The sequence below is a fragment of the Chlamydotis macqueenii genome, chromosome 15, assembly GCF_036417535.1.
Source record: "Chlamydotis macqueenii isolate bChlMac1 chromosome 15, bChlMac1.mat, whole genome shotgun sequence".
NCBI lineage: Eukaryota > Metazoa > Chordata > Aves > Otidiformes > Otididae > Chlamydotis > Chlamydotis macqueenii.
The window spans coordinates 3,578,017-3,601,395 of record NC_141570.1 but is presented as its reverse complement, the minus strand read 5'-3'; the positions used below and the strand labels follow the sequence as shown (position 1 = coordinate 3,601,395).

The following is a 23,379-nucleotide window of genomic DNA, read 5'->3' as shown; positions in this document are numbered from 1 at the left end:
TATAACTGCTGTGGATTTGGACTTTAATTAGATTTTTTTTTAATATGTGTATATATATTAAAAAAAACAACCCAGACATACATAGTCAATGGTAATTTACTTAACCTTGGGAAGGAAAAGTGGGAAATCATAATATGAGCTACATAAGGTGTGTGATATCCAGTGCAGTACAGAATCTGTTTCTTTGCCTTTTTAAAGATCAGTTTCACTAATTTAATGATCAATTAAAGAGGATTCAAGGTCTACTGTGTTTTCTCAGAGCAGTACAGCTAGACCAAAACCTTTGGTTTTTTCTATGTATATTTTTTTTTGTAACTTCTTTGGATGTGCTTGTCTATCAGTGTTATTTTCTCCTCTTTTTTTTTTTTTATTAAAAGAGGAATTTTAGTAGCTTTTTAAAAATTATATACTATATTGGTGATTACTCTGAATTTTCCCCCTCTATTTTCGAAGATAATACTTGTCAACAGAAGAGCTGAATAAAACCTTTGGAATAAGGAACTGCTATCCCTTGGAATAGCTGCTGTCGCTGACATTTTTTCCTCAGTAGAAGCAGAATCTAGCTGCCCAAGGAGAGCGAGTATCTTCTTTTGCTGTAAAGAGGGAAAGATGAAACTGCCACAAAGAACAGGTAGCGTTTTTGTAAATGCGTACACCATTCCTCTGCCCCCTCCACAGGAGTCTCATTGAAGAATGATGGGCATAGCGGCCACTTTTGAAAGGCTGTTGCTGTAGAGTGCGGTTCTTTAGTCTCATTCAAAAATGTGTTAGGAAGAAAAGCGAAGGAGGGGAGCAATCTTTCCACGCCTCCTCTTGTAATATTTTAGTCAACTTTAAATTTGCAAAGTCTTCATTATTGCATTGATTGTTAGAGGTGATCTGACCTATATGTAAAATATGAAAGGACCCAATTTTTAAAATTTGTGACTAAGATAATGGAGGATTTGTTGTAAGTTTTCCAAGCCTGTGTTTTATACAGAAAATAAGTGGAGTGGCTGGTGAGGATGGACTGTATTTTGAATATTTATCAAACATAGCAAATCTGTATTTTAAGGTGTTGCAGCTGACCATCTTGTAAGGCTTGTAAATCCTGAGTGGTTATAATCCCTTCTCCAAAGAACTGCAGGATGATTTCTTATCTCTAAATGGACTTTGGTTATTTCAACCCATTATCTTCTTACCAAGCAGTCTTGAGTAGCTGGGATCCGTCTGCGTAGGACCGCTTTCTCTTGGTTCTCTTTACCTAGCACCTCCCCCCAACTCATGCAGGGAAAAAAAGATCTTGCTTACCTCTTCTTTACCTATTAACCTGCAAGTTTGAACTTGTGGTGTTCCAAGAGCTGTGCCGTAAGGACTGTTAGCTAGTCGAGGAACAATTTTTGTATGAACTGTAAAAGCCCTTCTGTTTCAAATAACCGTCTTACATTCTAAACCAAATAACAGAGCAACTTGTTTGTGCAGTGGGTTGCGAGACTTTACAGCTACTGCTTTTTTCCAGTAATGCTTTTTGGTTTTTTTTTTTTTTTTTTTTGAGAATTTAAAAGATTTAGTGATCCAGCTTTGTCTCTAGTTTTACATTCAATGTTTTAATAAAATCTCATACTGCAGGCAGTTTTACATTGGTACACAGAATAGTTACACTGGTGTTGGTGCAACTCCACGCGTGCAGAAGCCATGTATTTTAGGATTGTCATCTAGATGTCAACCTCTTCTGTCATAGGCATGGCGGTGATCCTTCTCCAAGTACGTGAATACTGGAGCCACCTTTTCCCGTCTCCTTTGGAGCGTTATTTCAAATCTGAAGCTGTACTTGGAAGGGTGCTTTGATGTTGCTTTCCTGTCCTGTTTTCAGACTCAAGCAGGTATTTCCTTCACAGCTCTGAGTAAGCTCTGCTGTCCTGAAGTAAGTGCCCCTCAAGGGGAGCGATAGGCTCTGCTTCACCGATACACCGGCTGTGGGAGTTCAGCTGGCGAAGAGGAGATTTCCTTTTCTTGTAGCTTGTTTGAATAGTGGCAGCCACATTAAAGTGAGATTGTATTAAATTGCGAGGTCACTGGCTGTGGCCCAGTCTGGCTTTGTAGATGCTGGTGACACCCAGTCTCTGTTCGGATGATCAAAAAGGGTGGTTTGATTTCTTTTTTTTTTTTTTTGTCACAATTGCTGTCTGCAAATAGCTGAATCATGTTTGCCGTAGGAGTTGAAAAGCAATTTGTTTTACCAGTGCATGTTCCAGTTCTGAGTTGTGTCTTTTTTTTTCAGTTGAGAGTCCTCAGATCTATGATTTTTGCTTTCTGAACAGATTATTTAAATCACATGATTATTATATTTATACAGCTGAAGCAGGCTCCTCTGTGTTCTGCTTTACGTGAAAATGCACGTGCACCGAAGTACCCTTAAACTCTTCTGATAAGATAAACTGTGAATTATATCTGAGTAATTTTTTTTTCTGAAGGCAGTCTGCGGCTTTACTGTACAGATGCTCTTTCGGTAAATGAAACACTACTTATCTTAATTATTAGTGTTAATAGACATGCTGCAGGCCCAGTATTTGCTAATGTCGGGTAGAATCTAAGTTACGTCTTTTTGTGCTTGACAAATATGACAGTAACTGTAGTTCTGACTGTCTTGTCTGAATGAATCAGTGGCATGTGCATGAGTAGTTGCTGGCAATCACCTGTAATGCATAAGCAGATTATCATCTTCCCTTCTTTCAAGCATCTTCTGCAGGCACCGTTATTACTGAAATGCCACACGCTACTAATTTGTCAGGTGTTTGTGTTCCAGAACGCGCTCTGTAACTGATGAATGTCTTGTTGTTTCTCCTTGTGCATTTCTCTCTTTTTAAAGGTCTCTGTTCTGGTAGGAACTGATACACTTCTGTCCAGCTGTGGGATGCCAGCTACTGAATGTCTATGGCATTAATAAAAGTAGACATAAATAGAGCAAGGCCGCTACAAAACCCGTATATTTTCCCACCATACAAACTGTACCTGCGTTCAGATATTATTTTTCAATTGAAAATTTGTAGTGGCTTCCTGGAGCTCAATATGTACTCAAAGTTAAGAGTACATAAAGTTCATTCTGAAACCATCTTTACAGGAAATAAAGGTTCAGATTCCCTTTTCTTTCTTCTAAGTAGAGTGGTTACACATTTCTAACACACGTGTGTCTGTACATATATATATATGTGTGTGTGTGTACATAAGTTGTATTTTAATTTCCTTTATATATGGAATAGTTCTTTTCAAAATGTGAAGTTTCCCAAGACACAGTGCAGGAAAAAGGAGACATGTAGTGGGCTGAAACAGTTTTGGTCTTACAGTAATACTCCTGTTTTGCAAGATACAGGGAGGAAAATAATGTGATTTTTTTTTTTTTTTTTTTCTTGAAACAAGAAATGAGCTTGTGTATAGAATTTGAAGGGATATGTACAAATAGCTATTCCTGCTTACTTGTTATCAGGGATGTTATTTGCGGGGGTTACTGTCTGTCTTTTAATGAAATAGTTGAAAGCTTGGAGGACAAACTGTATGTCTTACATAAAACTGAAGATGAATCTTTACATGAATGGTGAAATGAACTTCTAGCTGCTTGTGTGTTTAAATATTCCAGTAGTTGGATACTGCACAGAACAGCATTTATATGTACTTCATGTTTCTTGTACCAAGTGCTAGAGGAGTTGCCTGCAATAGTGATACCTGGGAAGCGGTCACATTCACTAGCGTTCCGTTTTCCCCCTTTCTTCACAGCATTCCTGACCCATCCACTGTGTGAGTGGGTTTCTCCTGTCTCTTGTTAGTATCATCGTTGACTTTTCTCTAGCAAAACGATACTGATGAGTTCGCTGTGCGAAACTACTTGTCCAAAGGGTTGTCAGCAGTATGAATATATTGATAAATCCTTTTTAATTTTTCTTAGGAGTTAAGATTTACCTGGGATTGGTGAACTGGGGAGTCCTAAGCACATGTAGGTAGTGCTGTTAGCTACTTCCCTCATCAGTTACCACTGCTATCACTTGTTATCAGCAACAGGCTGTCAGGAGATCCTGCTCTGATTAAGTCTTTTGGCACTTTAATTCCAAGAATTACTTCATTACTGAGAAAGAAATGCCTGGACACAGATTCACGGTACTGATGAAAAACACTGAACTTGCCTGCAAACTTTCGGAAAAGTTTCCCCTCTCTTAGAAAACCTTTTCTCTGCGTTCTTAATTTCTCTGTGATTAATCAAAGAGTAACTGGAGTAATTCATTAACTTTGACAGGCAAATTGTCTTCAAACACAAAGTACATCAAAGTACTGTTCTTCTAGCTCTCTGGCAGTGGACAAAATTAAATCTTTACTAGAAATCTTAATGTCTTCATGAAAAGAAGTAGACAATGTTACGTGTTACGTAGCATGTTGCTTTTTCTTGCTTACAGGGCACAGAAATGATGGCTAGTAGAGCATCTGAAAGGTGAGAGTATTGTGTCTGAGTAGTCCCACTGATCTGATGTATAATGGTAGTAGTTAAAACTGCTGAAGGTGAATCCATTTGCATTTCTTCTTAAAATCAGGTCTTTGTCTTTTGCTGAGATTTCCAAGCATTTTTTTTTTTTTGTTTTGGATATAGTTTTAAGATGTTCTTTAGCACCTTTAACCCTTTTTCTTTGCTGTCTTGTAACTTGAGTTCCAGTATTTTAATTTAAAGAGCGTTGTGTTGTGAGAATGTGAAGCAATGTGCATGTTATGTTCTGAAGTATTGTCAAAAAGATGCATCGTGGAATGAAACAATGGCATTGTTTCGAAAGCATTCTATCTTGATGGTGCCTGTTCTGCAGAACTCAGAACAATTTCAATAATTTTTTTTTTAAAGTTGTTAGCCTCAGTTTTTCAGTTATTTAGGTAAAAGCTGCGTTCCTTTCAAAAGGTCTCTAGCAATTGTTTGGAGCTGGCTACCAGAAATGGTTCTCTGAACTCCCTTATTGCTTTGTAAGATAAGTCTACCCAGCGAAAGTGTTGTGGTGGTGTTACTGGTTTTTGTTTATTTTGGTGTATGTGGTTGTTGGGGATTTTGTTTTTTGTTTTTACTTTTCACTCTCTTGTGAAGGTACAGAAAAGGAGGCTTGCCATTTTCCGTATTGGGTAGCATGAGGGTGGTTTGCTTTTTAACTCGCCAGGATTGGGTAGCACTTTGGCTGAAACATCTTCTTCCTTTCCATCTTTCATATTTTAATAGGAGTATTAGAATTTTACGAAACCTAATTAATTCAGAAAGAAACTGGTGTTTACACAGACAGACTGTATAATGCTTATGGCTCTGGGTATGCTTTCATGCTTGATATCAAGGAAGGAGGTTTACGTCGTGAAAGTAATGTTATCTGCACTTAATTATATTTTCACCCTTTCTTCTGCTGCCCTTCCAACATCTTCCTTTGGAATAGTGGAGGGTAGGTGAAGCTTTTCTAGAGACAGGCTTCTCTTTAAAACATGACTAGCAAAACGGCATAAGGGGAGGTGCCTTGTTCTTGTTTTATTTTGTCCTTTAAGGAGTAAGGAAAACAGGAGGAAAGATCTGTTGTTGATATTATGAAATAGGCCTTCACTGTAATTAACAGCCTGGGAATTTTTTCTGCTTGTTTTTTTTATCCCTGTGTTGTGAAAGCTTGCTGTCCTGCTGGGATTTCTTTTTGGAATGCAGAGGTGTGTTCTAGCTAAAAGCATGTTCTTTGCCCAATAAGCTTTCCTATCCACTGAGCCCAGCTGGCTGCTGCAGTCTGTATTTGTTTTGGCTTAACTAATTTTTATATCCATGCTTTAAATTAAACTAACACTTTTTGGATTAAATGACAAACCAAGCACAATGTCCATAAATGAAAGCAAACGCTATAATCTACTAATTTTTGTTTTCAATGTGCAGCATTATGTAATCAAGCAGCCTACTAAAAAGGAAGATGTGGAAATAATACTGGTGGCGTGTAAATGGTGCTAAACTGAAGTGATCAGCCTTTGTTGAAGGGAATGTTTGTGTTGGTTTAAGGGTTTAGCGCTTCCTCTCGTAAATGCAGAAGACAAGCAAAGAGAGCAGGGTCTGGCTGGTCAGCACAAAGTGTTCTTGTCAAATCTTCATCTCTTGCTGAAGGAGATTCTGCATGCCATCAACGCGTACCACTGAGCTGGAGTCTACTAATGGGTTAATTTTCAGGGCTGCTGCAGTCTTGCAGCTACGTCTGAAGTTCATAAAAATTCCAGGTACTCAAGCTCTCTGAAGTTCAGCCAATTCAGTCTTTCCAGTTTGGTCCAAATTATGAATGAACAGAATTAATGTTAGAAGATGAAGGATGGAACAGAAATTCTCTTTCGAAGTAGTCATGAGTCACTATTTACAAGTCTACAACAGTGGCACTGGAATTGTTGCTGCAAGATTGTTCTTCATGTATTTGTGGAAATTAAAAATGGCTTTGTTCTTATACTCCCTTCTTGTCTCTCAGTTTTTATAGTTGTGAGTGATCAGAGATGTCTTCTTGTTAGGAAGACACTTGTCATTGGGAAGAGGGATACTTTTCTGTGATTGCTCACAGGTTTTCAGGCTGTTGATCGTATGTCCCTAGCTGGCGACAGAGACAGGCTTGCTGTGGCTGGCACCCGCAGTCATTGTGTTACTGTAATGTGGCCTTCAGCCTCAAGGGATGCAGAGCCTTGGCTATGTGGCTCGCACTACCTCGCCTTCACCACTTCTGAACTTCTGCCTCTCATTGCTGTGGGTCCCGCTAACGGGCTGGGTTCTGGCGTAGTTCCCCTCGCCTCTCCAGCCGATTTCATGGTCACTTTGGGTGGTGTGCTCCTCCTTTTTCTCCTCCAGACTGCCCGTGCCTGGCCCGGGTTTACAGCTGCGATTGCCACACTCGGTGCAATTGTAAGCGTGGACCAGAGACATAGGCTTGCCTCTTTGGCCTTATTGCCGTACGTGAAGAGTTGTCATATAGTACCTGTCAGATCTGCAAAGCTCTGGCCACTTCCCGCTCTGCCATTAGGTGCCAGAGGAGTTTTGTTAATAAGATGCAGCAGCTGCTTGGAAGTGAAATAAAAAAAACTCCACAACAACAATAATAAAACCCAAAACTAACAAAAATACCTCTCTTTAACCCTACTTGGATATTTATTCTCACAGTAGTCAGGACAGAATTTTTTCTTCTAGTGAATTAATGTAGTTTAAAGCTGCTGTGAGTAGAAGCTTCTCCCTTTGCTGCTAAGGTGAGCGGCATCCGACCTGCACAGAGATGCTCTCCTGTTCTCATATTCATTGTAGGCAAGCGGTCTGAGCTGGGTCAAGGTGAAGACTTGAATCTGTTTGGTGGTTCTCCGTGTTGCCCTTCAAGGAATTGCACTGCAGTGAGGCTCTAGACTTTTTATTTCTTTACACAAATGTCAGTGGACAGATTTAGGGCCTGGATGTCAACTCCATTCACTTACAGGTTTGCCTCATGTTTACTTTGATTTTGATCAGTCACACACAGTTTAATAAATTTCCTGAAGTCAAAACTACTGATGATGACATCTCAAAAAGACACAAATAATTACATTTGTAATTACACTGTTAAAGGGCAAGCTTTTGCATGTCACTAAATGAAAAAACAAACAACTTTTTTTTTTGTAATAACACTCCCTTGTGTACAGAATAGACTGTTAAAATAGCAGGTTGAATTTCTCTACACGTGATTTAAAAATCTCAATTTAGAAATTTGTATGTTCAGGTCTTCTGAACAAAGTAATGATACCAGTACATGAAATGTAATCTGCTAATGGCTTACAGGCATGTGTGAGAAGGGAATATACAGATTTTTACTTAATAGTGTTGTTTGGTACAAAAAAAGATAACCATCCCACAAAACCGAAGTGTTGTAGAGTGGTTAGATGGTGCTGGGAAAAAAAAATAAAATCAGAGTATGAGAAAGATCTCTTCAGATGTAGTCAACAAACTAATAAGAGGAAAGAAATAAGAATTAATAATAAGCACCATTTAATGTGCCTTGATCTTGAGAGGCAGTAACAATTTAACTGCCCCCCTGCCCCAGTTCGTTCCTTTCAGAGGCAGGTAAAATTAACTTATTTTGCAAAACAAGTTCATGTTCCAAACGCAGCAGCAAGTGTGTAAAACATCATAATTGGCTGTACATCCTATGTAAAATGACAGAAGCTGCTCACTAAGAAACTATCACCCAGCTTCCTACGCACATTGTGATTAATGATTGTTCTGTGGGACCGCGGCAATTAGCAAACTCCTTTTAAAGGAATGTATTTTTGTCAGGAGAATGCTTATTTCCCAGGTTATGGGGTTTGTTGGTTTGTTTGTTTTTCCGAAGATGCTTTCATTCATCTTACCAGTTTTAGTGTGAGAAATCGAAACGCCTTTTCTTTTCCAGAAGGTATTTTTTGTTCATATTGCTTTAATAACACTTTTTCTAGCTGACTTGCCTGTCTGTAGGGTTCAGAATATCCATCTGTCTACGTCTTAAATTTTCTGAAGAGTGAATTGACTTCTGACCACCTCTGTCTTATCCCTGTAACTTGAGGTTTGTGAATTTGCATGGAAATTCTCCAGTGAATGAAAGACCTCTTATTTTGCTCTAGTAAAATGAATTATTAATTTGTTTTGTACTGAGATATGAGGAAATAGTAAGCTGAAGCTTACCAGGTATCAAAGCACGTTCTGTGCAAGCGTATTGAGAACTTGCTTTCATTCTCTGGGTGTTGTAGGCAGTAACGTGCTAGTTGGCGTGAAGTATTCCTGTACGTACGCAGCTGGATGAACACAAACATCTCCTCCGATGCTGGTTTCTTAATATCCAAAGTGGAACTAGACAAGCAAAATTTCTAGTTTGGCCATTACAGTCTGATTTTATGCTTCGTGCTTGTGGAAAAGTGTTGGTTGAGACCCTGTGAGTGTTCTCTTATTTTCTCCAGAAGACTTGCTGTGTAATTTCAGAGGATGCACTTGTTCTGTGGTGGAGACTGTGTAGTGTGTGCAGGTTAGCGGTCGTCTCTGTGTCAGCTTGTGTTTCTGGCGTGTTTTTAAGGGGGGGTGGTGTTCTTCTCAGGAATGGTTTTTTGGTGCTTTGGGCAAATTGATCTTTGAAAGGAGAATCAGCAAACGTTCTGTATAGCTCTTGGAAAACCAAAAGGGAATGTTACTATTTTGTAATGATTTTTTTTCTAGGCAGTGTGAGGGGACTAAACTTGTTTTCAGCTCCTGTTAGACAAAAAGGAAGTTTTACTCTTAGGGCAAGAAGAGAGTTTGGCTTGTATGCCTTGTTTGTTATGTTTGTTATATGTATCGTCATTGAAACCCATGATTGTCGAAAAGTTCTTAGCAATGGGGTTAATTTCTGCACTACCAGTAGGTTTGCTTTGCTACAGCATATATTAAAATGTCATGTCTAATAACTTTTAAGGTCTTCAACAGAATGGTGCATAACTCGTAGGAAGCTTTTAAAAGCTGAAGTGTTTTCTAGCAGACTAATGTGTTGGGTTTTTTGGTTTTTTTTTTGGTTTTTTTTTTTTTTTTTTGTTAGGCTCAACAATGGATTTACCCTATTTAGTGCAGCACTGGTGGCTGTTTGGTTTTTTTTTAATAAAACAAATAGTCACTAATAGATGCGCTCTGTCATCACTCTCTGGCTGCTCACTTTCCACCAGTCTCCTGTTTTGCTGAGAGTATTTGTCTCATAAATAAGTCATACCACAGAGAATGTGTGCTGTAGCATCATCCCATCCATCTTTCCTACTAGCAGAATTGCTTTGACTTTGATGTGGACTAATTAAGTTCACATATTTTTATGGAAATCTTATAATACTTAAAGTAAAGACAGCTGAAATATCTGTGCTTTTCTAAATGCGACTGTAGCTTGTTAGAACTTTGATCCTACATATCCTGAAGTTTCTTTTTTCTCTTATTTCTGAAAGAATGCTGTCTGGATTATTTCCATCGAAGCAGCGTGGCAGACTTCCCAAGAGCATACCTGTTTTCACGTGCAGAATCAGATTTCTTAGTTTTACGCAGGGCAAAACACAATCTCTGCGGCACGGGCAGGGTTTGATAAGACTCTGCACAGCATCAGGCAGGTTTGTCTGTTCAGCTTGCTCCTTGAATTGCTTCTCAAGTCACGTGCTTGCAGATTAGATCAATACATTACCTAACAGGACACTTAAAAACATTTCCACGATTTGCTGACGTGGGGGAATGGTGAGGTAAAGTAATAGATTTTGTACTAGATCTTAGCAGGCACTACTGCGGTATTGGCAAGCCCCGTGTTCTCATGTGAAATTCGCTGCTGCAGTGGTGCATTGCAGGAAATAGATAAAAATCACCACACAGAACGGATCCACGCATCATGGATGTTCGGGGAAGGAGGCACACAATTGAACCTTAAGCAGGTTACGTGTTTTCACAAGGCAGATACGCTTTGCACTCTTAAAAGAATCTTGATATAGGAGGACGTGATTTAATTTGAACAAGATCCATTATTTAAATGGGTTAAAAACACAATAGGCTCTTAAATGCATCTTTTATAGAGTACTTGAGAAATCATTTAGATTTGTAAATGCTAGTGGTGGGGATGAGCATCTACCAAAGGAGAAGCAAATAGGCAATTTCAGCATAGTCATTTGAATTCAGGGGAACTGCTTTGTTCTTGTTGAAATACAGCTTTTTACTACTGAGACTGTTTATGGGAAAACCAAAATTACATCTTTAGAGATCCTGCTATTTTTCTTCTCTAGCTTATGCTGTCTATCTTTTAAATTGTGTGACTTTTTTTTTTTTTCTTCCTTCTCTCAAGTTTCATTTCAGCCTTGTACCTGTTGTGGAATTTTGTGTGAAACAAAAATTGGAAAAAGTTTTGATCCAGAGTAAGGAGAGCTGAAAAAAATGTGTATGTAGAGATTAAGCGATAACTAATCTGATCTCTGCGTCACCCCCAAATACCATTCTTAATTTCATCAGAGTTCTCTGGTTTTAGGTTGACTCACACTGCTCTCTTGAGAAGAGCCCTTGAACCAGAACTTTGGTTTTGGAGCCAGAGTTTAATGCACGTGTCACTTTGCCTTATCAAAAGACAGCTAGTTTGTGCTCTTGCTGGGGTGCAGCATCTTGCATAAGGTCTAATGGAAAAGTTTTATCAGTTTTGAAGGAAAAAAAAAGTTACCTCAAGTTACTTTCTAGCATATCTTGTAGCGTGTTCAGTACTTGCATCTTCCCTCTCTCACAGTTTTTTCACTTCCAGGCAGAAGTAGGATTCGTTGGAGTTAGCCATGGGTTAATCTAATCTGCAGAAGGACAGCAAGCTGCTCAGATGTCCTAATGGTATATTTTTATTTACACGCAGTTTGGGAACTCTGATGTTATTTAACAGCTTAGGCTATTTCATCTTTGATTACATATTGCGACATTGTTGTCTTCAAATTTGTGCTCAGATGGTCAGATCCCGATGTCCCATTCTCAGACCGGGAAGGCTGCGTAGGCATTTGCTCTTTGCTGCACCCGGTGGCAACGTGGGAGCCAGCAAATGCACTGGGGCACAGCAAGTGCCTTGGCTTTACAGTTTGTTATTGGACAGAGCTGAAATACTTAACTGCCTCTTTCTGCTGCTGTCTAAACAAACACTTAGAATAACTCAGTTTAAGAAGTTACCTGTAATTAAGTTGGTTTTTTGTTGTTTTTTTTTTTTTTAAGGTGACTTTCTGAACACTTACCAAGCCACAAAATTCTGTAACTAGCGCACAGTTGTTCTAATACCATCAAAACCTTTACTAGAACCCCTGTCTTTAGTGGGACTGGAAACAAAGTTTACAGTGTTGGTGGAATATTCTTTAAAAAAAAATAATTGACATTTCTATTTGGACAATATCATATTTAAGACTTGGTTGCAGGAAGTGAGTGAACAATACTTAAGTTGAATTTTTTTTTTTTTTTTAAAAAAGCTGATGTGTCAGAAATGTGCACTGACTCAGAGTAGCTCTGAATCATCCTATCAGCATGTGGAGGAGTGATTTATATGCCAAACCATGGAGACCTGTATTATCAATTACCTCTTTGTTTCCTGAAACCTAAGAACATGGCTTTGAAGTTTTAAATATTAAAATTTATGAAATATCCCAGACTAATGGCTGATGGGTCTGTGGCATGCCTGCCTTAGGAAAGCAGTACAGTCAATCTTGAAGTAAATGTAGACTAAGAAGTGATAGAAATGTCGTAAGGCAGATTTGACCTAAATTTCTTACTCTTGAGGTGCAAAGAGTACTCGAGAGTAATAAATCTTGTCAGCTGTGGTTTAATATTGGCTTTCTCCTCCCACAAGGCAGAAGAAATGTTGCTGTTGGAGTAGCCGTAGGGTCTCAGTCTTGAGTAAAGAAAGCAGCAGTGGTCAGTTCTATGACCTTTTGTGATTATCTGTCCTTTTTTCTTTCAAAAAATAGGCTAAGAGAATCATGCTGTTCGTCACTCAACATGCACTGCTGTGTCTACGTCACATTTGGACAAGAATTGTTTGCAACATGGATGGAGAAGAATAAAAAAAAGTCTGTGCCTAGGCAATGGTCTAGATGTGGCAAGGTGAATAGGAGAGGCAAAACTGACAAAATGGATCAGTGTACCCAAAATGTGCATATTAAGACCAGAAACTCTGAATATGTGAGGAAGTGTTTAAATTTTCCTTAAATGTCTTGATCTGTGGCCCGGTGAGGGCATTTGCAGTTCATATCTGAAAAAGTTCAAGCCAAAAGTCTGACGTTTCTCTGTGTGGAGGGGTTTTTTTGTCTGTTTGTTTTTTTTCTTTCCCCTATTCTGCTGTAAAACTAATTGAGCACTGCAAACTTTAAATTGGCCCCTTCGCTTTTGTTCATGTGTCTGTAAGGACTAAAGGATGGAAGAAAGCAGAGTTTTATTGCGGGAGCTGCCACAGGTTCCTAAGGCTCTGGGCAAGTGGACACTCATTTGTGCTTTCTCCTACTTGCTTCTCCCACCAGCATGTGGAAGCATCACCAGGAAAAGGGGATGAGACTTGAAAGGATGTATTTGTTTATCTCATAATATCTAGTTTTAACTCAAAGCAAGTTTAAACATTGAAAGATAAAATTGTAACAGGAGAGAAAGTATGGACAATTACAGGTACTCTGCTTCCAGGCATTTAATAGCATTTCTAAATTTTACCTTTTGACTTTAGGGCTAGCAGCCTAAATAACTGCTGTGGTGGTTGCACCAAGGTTAACTTTGGAATAGGTTTCTCAGTTTCTCACAGAAATCCTACTTCAAAATTCAACAACCACCAGTGGGACTCCGCAGTGTCTCCTTGTGCCTGGAGTTCACCTTCTTTCACGTCCACTGAAGTCCTGCCTTGTAAGGAATAGTTTGAGCCGAAGTAATGCTTCTGGAGCACAAATGCTTCTTGGGAACAAAGCAGACTATGGTGACAAACTTACGCGTGCAGGGAGAATTTCCCACATACATGTGTGTTCAGTAAGTGGGCATATTTAGAACTGCACAACAAGCACCTTACTCTGTGTGGACTAAGATTGAAGTTTCAGGCTGGAAAGTGAAGTGTACCCCTTCAAAGACATTCAGTAGTAATAACATATTAGAAAATCAAATACTTTTTCCTCTTGTTTCTAATGTGTCTAATAATTATGTCTGTTTTACACAAAAAAACCTTACTTTAAAAGGTGGGGAAATTGAAGCAGATTTGTGTTGGGAAATTTTTATTTTTTGTAATGCGAAGAATTTGTACATGATCAGACACTTGCAGGGATCTGTAGCTGGCGTATTTACCTTAAGATTCAGCTGCTTTGAGTTGCTTGTGAACACGCACAGTGTGGCAGCAACTTCCTTATGATCTTTTAACCTCCCGAGCCTCCCACTGTCCTGTTAGTGTTACCTAGTTCATCTTTTCCCCTGAACCTTTGTGGTGAATATGGTTTGTGGACTGTGAAAGGTAGAAGGTCTCTGGTTTATATGCTTGTGACTGAAAATGGCTCTGTTCTGAAAGTGCTTTGATATATTTACTGTGAGCATAAGAGGCAGGACTCATCAAGTACCCTAATGGAAAACTTCCTTAAAAAGGTATTTTCCTGTCACGTACAATTAAATAAGAATTGAGTTTCCAAAGCTACTTCTGAACTAGCTGGAAATCTGGAATGATGGTTTGCAGTAGCTAAGGGCTATTGTATGCCCCTTGCTTTTTCCGCGCAGTTTGCTTTGCTGGGATAGTGTATGGCCACTCGAAACTGCCATTCAGTGATTTGAGGAGCCAAGATTATATGAAGCTGAATCAGGTTTGTAGGTTTTGGAACAATTGACGCTACGTTCCCAGCGAGACCTTCTTGCTTTAGGTGGAGCCTGAGCTGGCCCAGGAAAGGAGAGCAGGAATGGGAGCTGTTGCACAGAAAACTGCTAGGGCAAAACAGTGTCAGCTGCATCTGTTAATTTGCTCCACCACTGTTTTGTTCGGAGGATGGTAAACAAATAATAAGCTATTCTGACAACTTGAGAAGTGTCAGCAGCCTAGTTTATTTGGCCTACTGATGCCTTTTGCGTTCTTAGCTCACTTTGTGTCATAGCTACTACAGTAATCAAGAGCAGGTAGCATTTTAGAGGTGAGACTCTAAATGTTACAGGTCACTACAACCAGGACGGTTTGTGTATCGTGCACCAGACTCCACACCCTCATTTGCTGGGCTGTTTAAACCTCCTTTCGGGGAGGTACGGAGCCATTGCTGAGGGTCTGAGTGTGTGGGTTACCACCATCTCAGTAGCAATAAAGGAGATCAGTAGAGGAAGAAACACTGAAGAGGGAACTGGGATATCCAGTGCTGCTCAGTCCTGCAGCCTTGTCAGAAATGATGGGAGTTACTGTGTTTGTGTGCATACAGTTTATGTTGTGCAGGACCATTCTTCCCAGTTTTCTATCAAAAAGAAAACCCTCAGGCCCTCTTGTGATTTCCATGTGCAGTTTGTTAGAATATCAAAGCAAAATTAAAGGGGATACACAGACAGAAGGCCAGTGTGGCCTGAAGGAAGGCTGGGGATGTAAGACGAGGTACTGAGTGTATGGTGAGAGAGAACGGGGTAAAGGTGGAGAGTGGAGCACTTCAGAGGGAGGAGAGTAAAGGAGAGAAGCAAGCAGGGAACAGAACAAAATAATGAAGGGAGCAGAATAATGAGAGGGGGTTTGGAGGAAGGGGAAGACTACATTTTTGTCTTAGGAGAGGGAAGGGGTGTTCTTGTGTCGAGGACACACCAGAGAAAAGAAGTGACAGGCTGATTCTCGGCTGAAATGCTGGTTGACTTCCCTAAAGCATATGGACCATGAGCAAGACCTAACTTGCTTTTTAAAATAGTTGAGTCATGTTTTAAAGCAAGCTTGTGACTTTATGGATCTGACTGATTATGATTACTTGTTTGCAGTATTCTGTTCCCTCTTAAACTGTAGCCTCAAGAGATGGGAGCAGGGGTGGAAGCATTATGAAACAGAGTAATTTGATTATTTGGGGTGGGGTGGGAAGGTGGCAGCTTTGTTTTAACTTAGCGAATGGTTTAAAAGCACAGAAAGATGAAAAGGAGACAGCTAATCTAGTTAAGCATAGCCACTGGTTTTTGATATTGATTTCTTTCTTCGTTCTGTTGTCTTTTAATCTTGTTTTCTTACAATTTTAGAAAAACCATCTCAAACCATACTGAACAAATAGAGGATATGGATAAAATAGCTTCCTTTAAATATCTTCTCTTTTACCTTACCACTAATTTTTTTTACCTTCTTTAACTTATCTTAATTTTTATTGAAATAAAAACTTTTAGGGTATTAATTTTCTGCCTTTTAGCCTAAAATGCTGCGTTTTCACATGCTTGTGATGTCGTCTGTTTACAATACATTTAATGCTAAAAGATATATTTTTAGCTGGCTAAGTCAAATAGCTAGTTGCTAGAGTTGTTGTCATAGCAGCAATCTTTACAGATAGGCTGATCCTATTTAGCTCTTGCAGCCAAAGAGCGACCGTTAGGCAACAGTTTGACAGTTCTGCGGTATTTTTTCTAAAGATGGAAATTGTGCTGGTGGTGGTGATTTTTTTTTTTTTTTTTGGTCCTACTTTAAAATATTTCTTTCTGTAGGTGTGTGGGATTTGGTTCAAACGATCTATTTTCATCTAAGAGAACTTAGGAGAACTTCACATACACAACATGGGAGATTCAGGTTTTAAGTCTTAATTTGTAGAAGCTTGAAAATAAATTAAACGGTGCAGCATACTGCAAGCTTCTCTGATTATTTTTTTAACAGCCATAAGTGTTCTGAAAGAAAAATGCCAGTCTAGAGAACAGGGTTGTACATCATTTATTCAGCACTAATTTTAAGTTGTGGCAGACTGGGCAAATATTACTGAAGAGCTTTGGGGGGTTATTTTTGATGAAGCACTGCCTGGGTTAGATGATAGCTTAGTATTTTAGTAATTCTGATTCTTTTTTTAATATGAAGGAAAAAAAGGTGATTCTGTATTGAAAAGCAAAGGGGAAGAGTATTTTTAGGTTAGTCTGTAAAATAAGGTGTACCTCTGTAAGTGATCTCTGTAGCTCTGAGCTGTTCCAGAAGCTTGGTTATTCTTAAACATGTATCTGAATGCAGTTGTTGTCCGAGATGAAAAGTGAATTTACTGCGAGGAATTTTCTCCTGTCTTTATCTTCCAATCTGATGGTATTGGACCTGAATTGTTTTTGGTGTTGTTGAGCAAAAGACTTATCCCTCAAACTCTCTTAAGCCTCTTACTAGACAGAGTAATTTTTCAAAAGATTTTTTGAAGTACCTGAGTTTAATGCCAAAAGAAAGTTTTAGGTGTTAGCTTAGAGTGCTTCAGATATGATTGAAAGTCAAAAACTGTACTTAACCTTGTAATTGCCTTTTTTTTTTTTTTTTTTATTCTCCAGGCCTGCTTGTTAAAATGTATTGTTATCATAGGAATGCAAATCATCACATCAGGCTTGCATACTTATTAATTTCCAATGAATCACGGTAACTTTTATCACACACCTCCCTATTCTGGGTTGCTCTGGGGAACAGTCTGCGCATCGCTTTCCAAACTTGATTCAAAGCCACTCTGAGAGTGGCAAAAGTGACTTTCATAGGTCTTTGACTGGTACGGATTTGATGTTGCGCCACTATTTCATGGGCTAGCATAAAGCAATCTGATGAATGAATCTGGCAGAATCTCCTAGCAGAGAAGTGAGATGCCATATACACACAAACATTTTAATGTTCCAGTTACATCACAGCTTTTGAGTGGATCGAGGAGATCGGTGCTGCGAAAAAGCAGAGTTTGTGCTGTTGTCCCACCACCCAAAACCCTTGCCTCTTCGCCGCTTTTACCTCCCTGCTGAGCATCTGCTTTTGCTCAGCTCTGGTGTTCATCCAAGTCTACTCCATCTGCCCCCGCTCCCCTTAAACTTACTAAGCTGACAAAAGATTACTTTTAGTCTGGCTTCAACTTCCAGGCTAGCAAGCTGAACCAGCTCAGCGAAGGGGCTGCTGAGCAGCAAAGCCCATTGCTTCAAGGTAGGGACGGTTCTGAAGAACTGAGCAAGAACAGATGTGTCGAGACCTCGCTCCCCTGATAATCAGGGTCTGTGCTGCTGTCACGTTAAGTCTGTGCTACGCCAGCCGTAATGCCCAAAGATTTTGCACCGGCAATGAGTGTTTGTGTGGCTCATAGTGAGCTGGATGTAGGAACCGATACAGGTTAATGCGGGGGAAGTGACAGATTGATTTCACACACTTCTCTCCTGGCTTGCACATGGCTGTGCGAGTCATTCTGCCGGTACGGGGTTGGTATGGGAACAGAAACGTCCAGGTGGAGTGAGGGAATGGTAGGATTGTCTGTGGATTTCAGCAGCAGTGCCTGCTTACCCCTGAATGAAGAGTTCATTAAACTACAGGCTGAAAGTTGTAAATGGGTTTACTGTTGTCTGCTTTTAGACAGGACCTGCTCTCTGTCAAGACTTTGAGATTTACTGGACGAATGGAAGAGTTTTCTCCGTTAATATGTTTAATTGATGGTTTTGTCACATGGGGGCAGAACTGTTTCCCCTGTTGGTCTGCAGCCTTCAAACGGCACAGAGTTAAAGGGAAAGGTAGCAGTTAGATCTGGACTTGGAGCTATGTTTGTCATTCATAATCTGTGTCTCTCTGTTTCAGGCAAAGTCGTGCATTTGTCATATGTGCGGTGCCCACCTGAACAGACTCCACTCTTGCCTCTACTGTGTCTTCTTTGGTTGTTTTACAAAGAAACATATTCACGAGCACGCAAAGACAAAGCGACACAATTTAGGTAAGCTGTCATCATGATGTACTCACGTGGTGCTTATGTGCCAATATGAGCGTTTGGCCAGGTTTAAGATTTAAAAAAAACTACAGTGCTAAATTGAGACTGTAGACAGGATTTGCCTGTTTATCTGTGGATACTGTGTAAACACTGTAATATTTTTACCATTAAACTTACAGTATTTATAGAGAACCTTTTAAAAAGGCTTTATAATTGCACATTGTGAGCTGCTGTTTATCTACATATTTGGGAAGCCTAAATTTTTCAAGTTAATTTTTGTGCAAGGTAGAATTTTTTTTTGTTGTCTACAAAAGAGAAATATCTTCTGTTTCCTTAAAGGAAAAATAAAACTGGACAGAGGAGGCAAGTTCTTTGGGGATGCATTCTAGTTTAAAGACTATTGTAGTTATTGTCATGGTACTATACAATTAAGAGTGTGTCAGATAAGGTACTTCCCAAAAGGAATGGCTTTGAGATAAAAAGGACAAGAGTTAATTATAGAAGCCAAAGTACAGAATATGGTATTGTATCATCCCAAAAAGGATTAATTTGCAGCTAAATGTGATGTACTCGGTGCACAAATACATGTAATACAAAGATTGTACAACTGACTGCTTGATTTCTAGTTTTGGAGATTCCTTTTCTCTTTTTTTAAAAGGTATGTTTTGGTGTTTAATTTCCAGCTGCATGTGAAATGAGCTGTAAAAATATTTTTGTAGTCTTGCTAGTGCTTTTAGTTGCTTTTACTGCTGCAATTTTCATTGGGGAAATAACATCTGATAGGCAAAACTGCATTAAGTGCTTTGAAATTTCAAAATGAACAGGAATTATTTTAAAACACTTGGTGACTTTTTGCTGAGCCAACATCAGTCTCCATGGAGACTAGCAGGAACTGCACACTTAATCACAGTTCGAAGAAATATCATAGATTTCAGCTGTAACAGCTGTCTGAGCACTGGAAGCGATGTTTTTGCAGCTTCAGGACCATAGTCCAGAGCATTCTTAAAATACATCCCTTGTTATCTCTCCTTCTCTGACCAATATAAATTAGACACTCACACTCTGACCTTACAGTGATACCTGTGCTCTTGCATCTGCTTGCCTATTCAGTGTATATTAATAATACTGTACTTAATATATTCCTTGACTTGTGGATGTGAGTGATGGGTAGGTGAAGTAAGATCCAGCTATATGAGCTTCGTTTTTTTGACTTTCTGCATTGTACAGTCTCTGGCAGTCAATCACCGTGGTAGGCCGATATTTCCACTGCGCTGGGAATTGTTAATGCAATGTAAAATTTTTATACAGATGTAAAAACCTTTAGATAAGACTGACCTTTCGAGGACCTCAAAGGCTTGGGACTATTCAAACTAGGCCTTTCCTGTTCTGTTTCAGTGCTGTTTTCTTGCTGTATAGGGCATCCCTCATCCCCCCTCCAAATACATGCTGATAGTATCGGTTCTAAAGAGCCATTGGTGTGTCCTAGGAGTGCTCAGAGATGGTCTGTGTCAAAATACGCAGTATGCCAAGGAGTTGTCAGTGGCAGATAAGGCAGGGCTGTCTGTCCATACCCTCCTTGAGAATTGTAAGGTGCTTAATCAAAGTCATTAATAGACATTTGATTACAAATGCTACAGCATTGAAATCCAGCAGCCTAAGCAGAGTGGTATCTTAGTCTGTGGACGCTCTTACTTCAGGAAATAGTTTCTGCTGTTGCAGTTTTAATAATACAGAATCCCTAATTTTCCTGTTTTTCCTTTCCTCCCAGTTTCACAAAACATGTTTTGCTTCTTTGAAGCGGTTGTACTGGCTGAAGCTGTGCCGTAAACATCCAGCCTTCTGCCAGGTAGTGGTCAACAGAGGTAACAGGCAGCAGTACAGTCATGAAGCGTTTTCGCTCTTACTCTCCCCTTCCTTTTTCTGCTGCTTAGCTCTTCAAAAACTTCCTGAACAGTCGGCTGCTTCTAGGTGCTTGTGTTCCAGAAGCTGCCAGTAGCCTGTCCAGTGTTAAAGCGTGGTTCCTTTCTGGTACCCACAACGTGCAAAGGCAGCGAGTTCCATCGTTTCTCTGACCCGTATGGAAAATGCTCGTGTCTTTCTGATTTGCTTTGTAATGGATCCTGAAACTTTGCTCTGTATTTCTTTTGTGAGGAATTTGAGAAATGGTGAGTAAAAAGTCCTTATTGATCTCTTCTGGGGTGTTGTCAGATGTTTCCTTTTCCCAATTTGTAGCATCTTGAACTATCTTTAGCTTTTCTTACTGAAGCTGTTGTATGATTCTCAACATCCTCATACTTTTTTATTTCTTTTCTCTTTTTTTAGTTCTAATGTGTCCATCTGTGGTGACGTCTCTTTGGATTAATACGGTTGACTAGTGACTTATGTTCTTAGTTAATACTTCATTGGCTTCTGTTTTGTGTTCCTTAATACCCTGCTCAACACTGAGCTGATGTTATTCTGTAGTTATACTCGGCGACTACAAAACTTCATTCCTGACCGGTAATTGTTACTTGTCTGCTAACTTACTGGTAGCGATTACAGATTTACTCTTGGTGATATTGCCTATTTGCTAAGTATCTTGAAATCCTTCTGGAGCTTTTTGCAAGCTTCAGATTTGGTTATTCTAAATGAATGTGTGCTGTCAGCATACTTTGTCATCTTCCGATATAATCGTTCAAAATTGGATTCCAGCACCTGAAGAATCTGCTGGTGGCTTCCGTCCTTGTCAAAACTGATGGTCCCTTCATTACGTCTTCTGCAGTTGCTCAGTGAATGAAAATACATACCAACTGAGTCTCAGAGCAGCAGGAGCAGGAAGGCTACTGTGAACAGTAGCTTTAAGAGAAGAGGTTGGTGCTGTTGAGAGCTCATCTCGAAACCGTAGCAATGATTCTTATATCACTTTCCTGGTTGGGACTGAGAAATCCTAGGCAGACACCAAATGAAATTTTAATATTTTCTCTGAATATTTTCTGTTTCTATTACATAATGATTAAAACTTTTTGGGGGGGAGATATCATATGAGAGAACAAAATGGATGGCTTTGAGAGTGCAGTGTTTATGTAACCTTGCTTGGGAGTTTTCCCCCACATACTTTTTCTTCTTTTTTTTTTTTTTTTTCAATATACACAGATATATATTTTTATATATATGCGCACACACACTTTACTGAGCTGCAAGAAAAATCACTGATATGAGGCTTAGGAAAGCCTATTACAGATAACTGAAAATGGTTAGATTAGTTGGACTATGATATCAAAGCTCTGTGTAGACCTATTTAAACTCCTTGGTAAGGAGCCAACTCGTGCATTTCCATCCTAGGCTTCTGTCTGTTAGAGATGCACTTTTAACACATGAATAGTATCTCTGAAACAGCACATGATGCAGTTTTTGGATGAAGTCTTGTTCTGCTCTAAGCCCGTGGTCTGAAGTTAAAGAATAGAGGTAGGTGAAATAAGAGGACTGAGGTTCAGCAGTTGAAAGACTAAATGAGAAACAGTTGGAAGACTGAGGTACCCTTCAGTTTCTAAGGAGACTAGCGAACAGTTGATTTCAGAATTAGTCCTGTTAGAGTACATTCATTATTTATTAGATCACAAACTGTTTCTTGAGGAACTGTTTTTTCTAAGTATACACTTACATAAGGTTCAGTCCAATAAACAGATTTCTGATGAGAGGAACTGGGTGGGTGAGCACAGTAATAATGCTCATAGATGAGGGGTTTTTTTTGTAGAATTAAAGCTTCTACTTCCCCTAGAAAACAACTAATTTTTTTTTCACCTGATTCAGAGGAAACATGACAAAAAGCTGGTTTCTATACTTGAAATTGATCAAAGGAAAAAATCTGGTTACTGCTGTTAATACATACCTGTCTGTTGAAATTCAATACGTAGAAACAGAACACGTATGTAAATAGCAGTAGAAGTTATTTAATTTTCGTTTGAGTTGGAAGGTATTGACTGTAGTCAATTCTGCATGATGGCAGTAGATTTAAGTTCTTTTGTCCACACGCTTTCGTTACACTCTGCGTGGAACGGGCAATTAAAGCGCTTCCCGTGCAGTGTATTGCAGTGCTAGAGTAGCAGTTTGGTTTTTCCTTCTGCACCTAGACTCAGAAAGAGGTAGAAGAGGTCATTGGACATTTTAGTAGCCTCTTGATTTGACTTCTGTTGTAACGTTTTGCTTAGTGTGGGTGTTGGAAAAAAGTCTGTTAAGGAGATGAAGGCAAATGGAAGACAGGATACAGTGGTTTTTAGTTGTGTCAGAGATGGATCATGTCAGACTAATAGGTCTTGTTGATAATATAACTGATTTTCTTGGAAAAAGGAAATACACTGGACCTAATTTGTCTAGATGAAGTGAAGAATTTGACATTTTGCCCTCTTGGAAATTATTACTTGAGGTAGAAGTGACAAGGATTAATATAAGAATTGTAGTGTATGTGAGGCAGGATGAAGGGAGACTGATTATGAATAAACTGAAAGGAGAGCATGTAGGACATACAGACTTTATTAGCAGAACCAGTCCTGGTTCACTGCTATTTTCAGTAATTGAAGAGAAGGAATTATATCTATGTATGAAATTCATGATGGTCACGAAGTTCAGAGATACTGCTTAGGCTGAGGAGGGCTAGGTAGTCCTGTGATAAGAATTAAATAGCCTCATTGACTATGGTAAGAAAAGTGAGATTAAATTTGATAGCAGAAGGTACAAACTCTTTGTATTTCAGCATAATATTCTTATGATGTCAACCAGAGGATCACTAATTGGAAGCAGAAGAGAAAAGCATTTTGGATATATAGGTCAGCCATAGGGTATGACTTTGAACATCCAATATTCCTCACAGCCATTAAAAATACCTGCTGTTCTAGGATGTATTGTACAAAGTATTGCAGGGAAATTCTCATGTGCTTATGGGATGCACATTCCAGCGTGGCATTCCTATAGTTTAGCTCAAACTTTGAGCCAGACTGAACTCGTAAGAAGGCAGCAAGCATTTGTTCACTGCAATTATCTTCTGCTAGGAGCTGCTTTGGTTGGTGC

At 39.3% G+C, this 23,379-nt stretch overlaps 1 protein-coding gene across 2 annotated transcripts in view; it reads left to right on the top strand.

Moving 5' to 3' along the window:
* Nucleotides 1-23,379, top strand: part of USP22 (ubiquitin specific peptidase 22) — a 100,017-nt gene that overhangs the window by 19,599 nt on the left and 57,039 nt on the right. For both annotated transcript variants that reach the window (XM_086759582.1, XM_086759581.1), the window contains exon 2: nucleotides 18,210-18,342. In XM_086759582.1, the coding sequence (XP_086615708.1) occupies nucleotides 18,210-18,342 (133 nt within the window). The remainder of the gene's footprint in view (nucleotides 1-18,209; nucleotides 18,343-23,379) is intronic.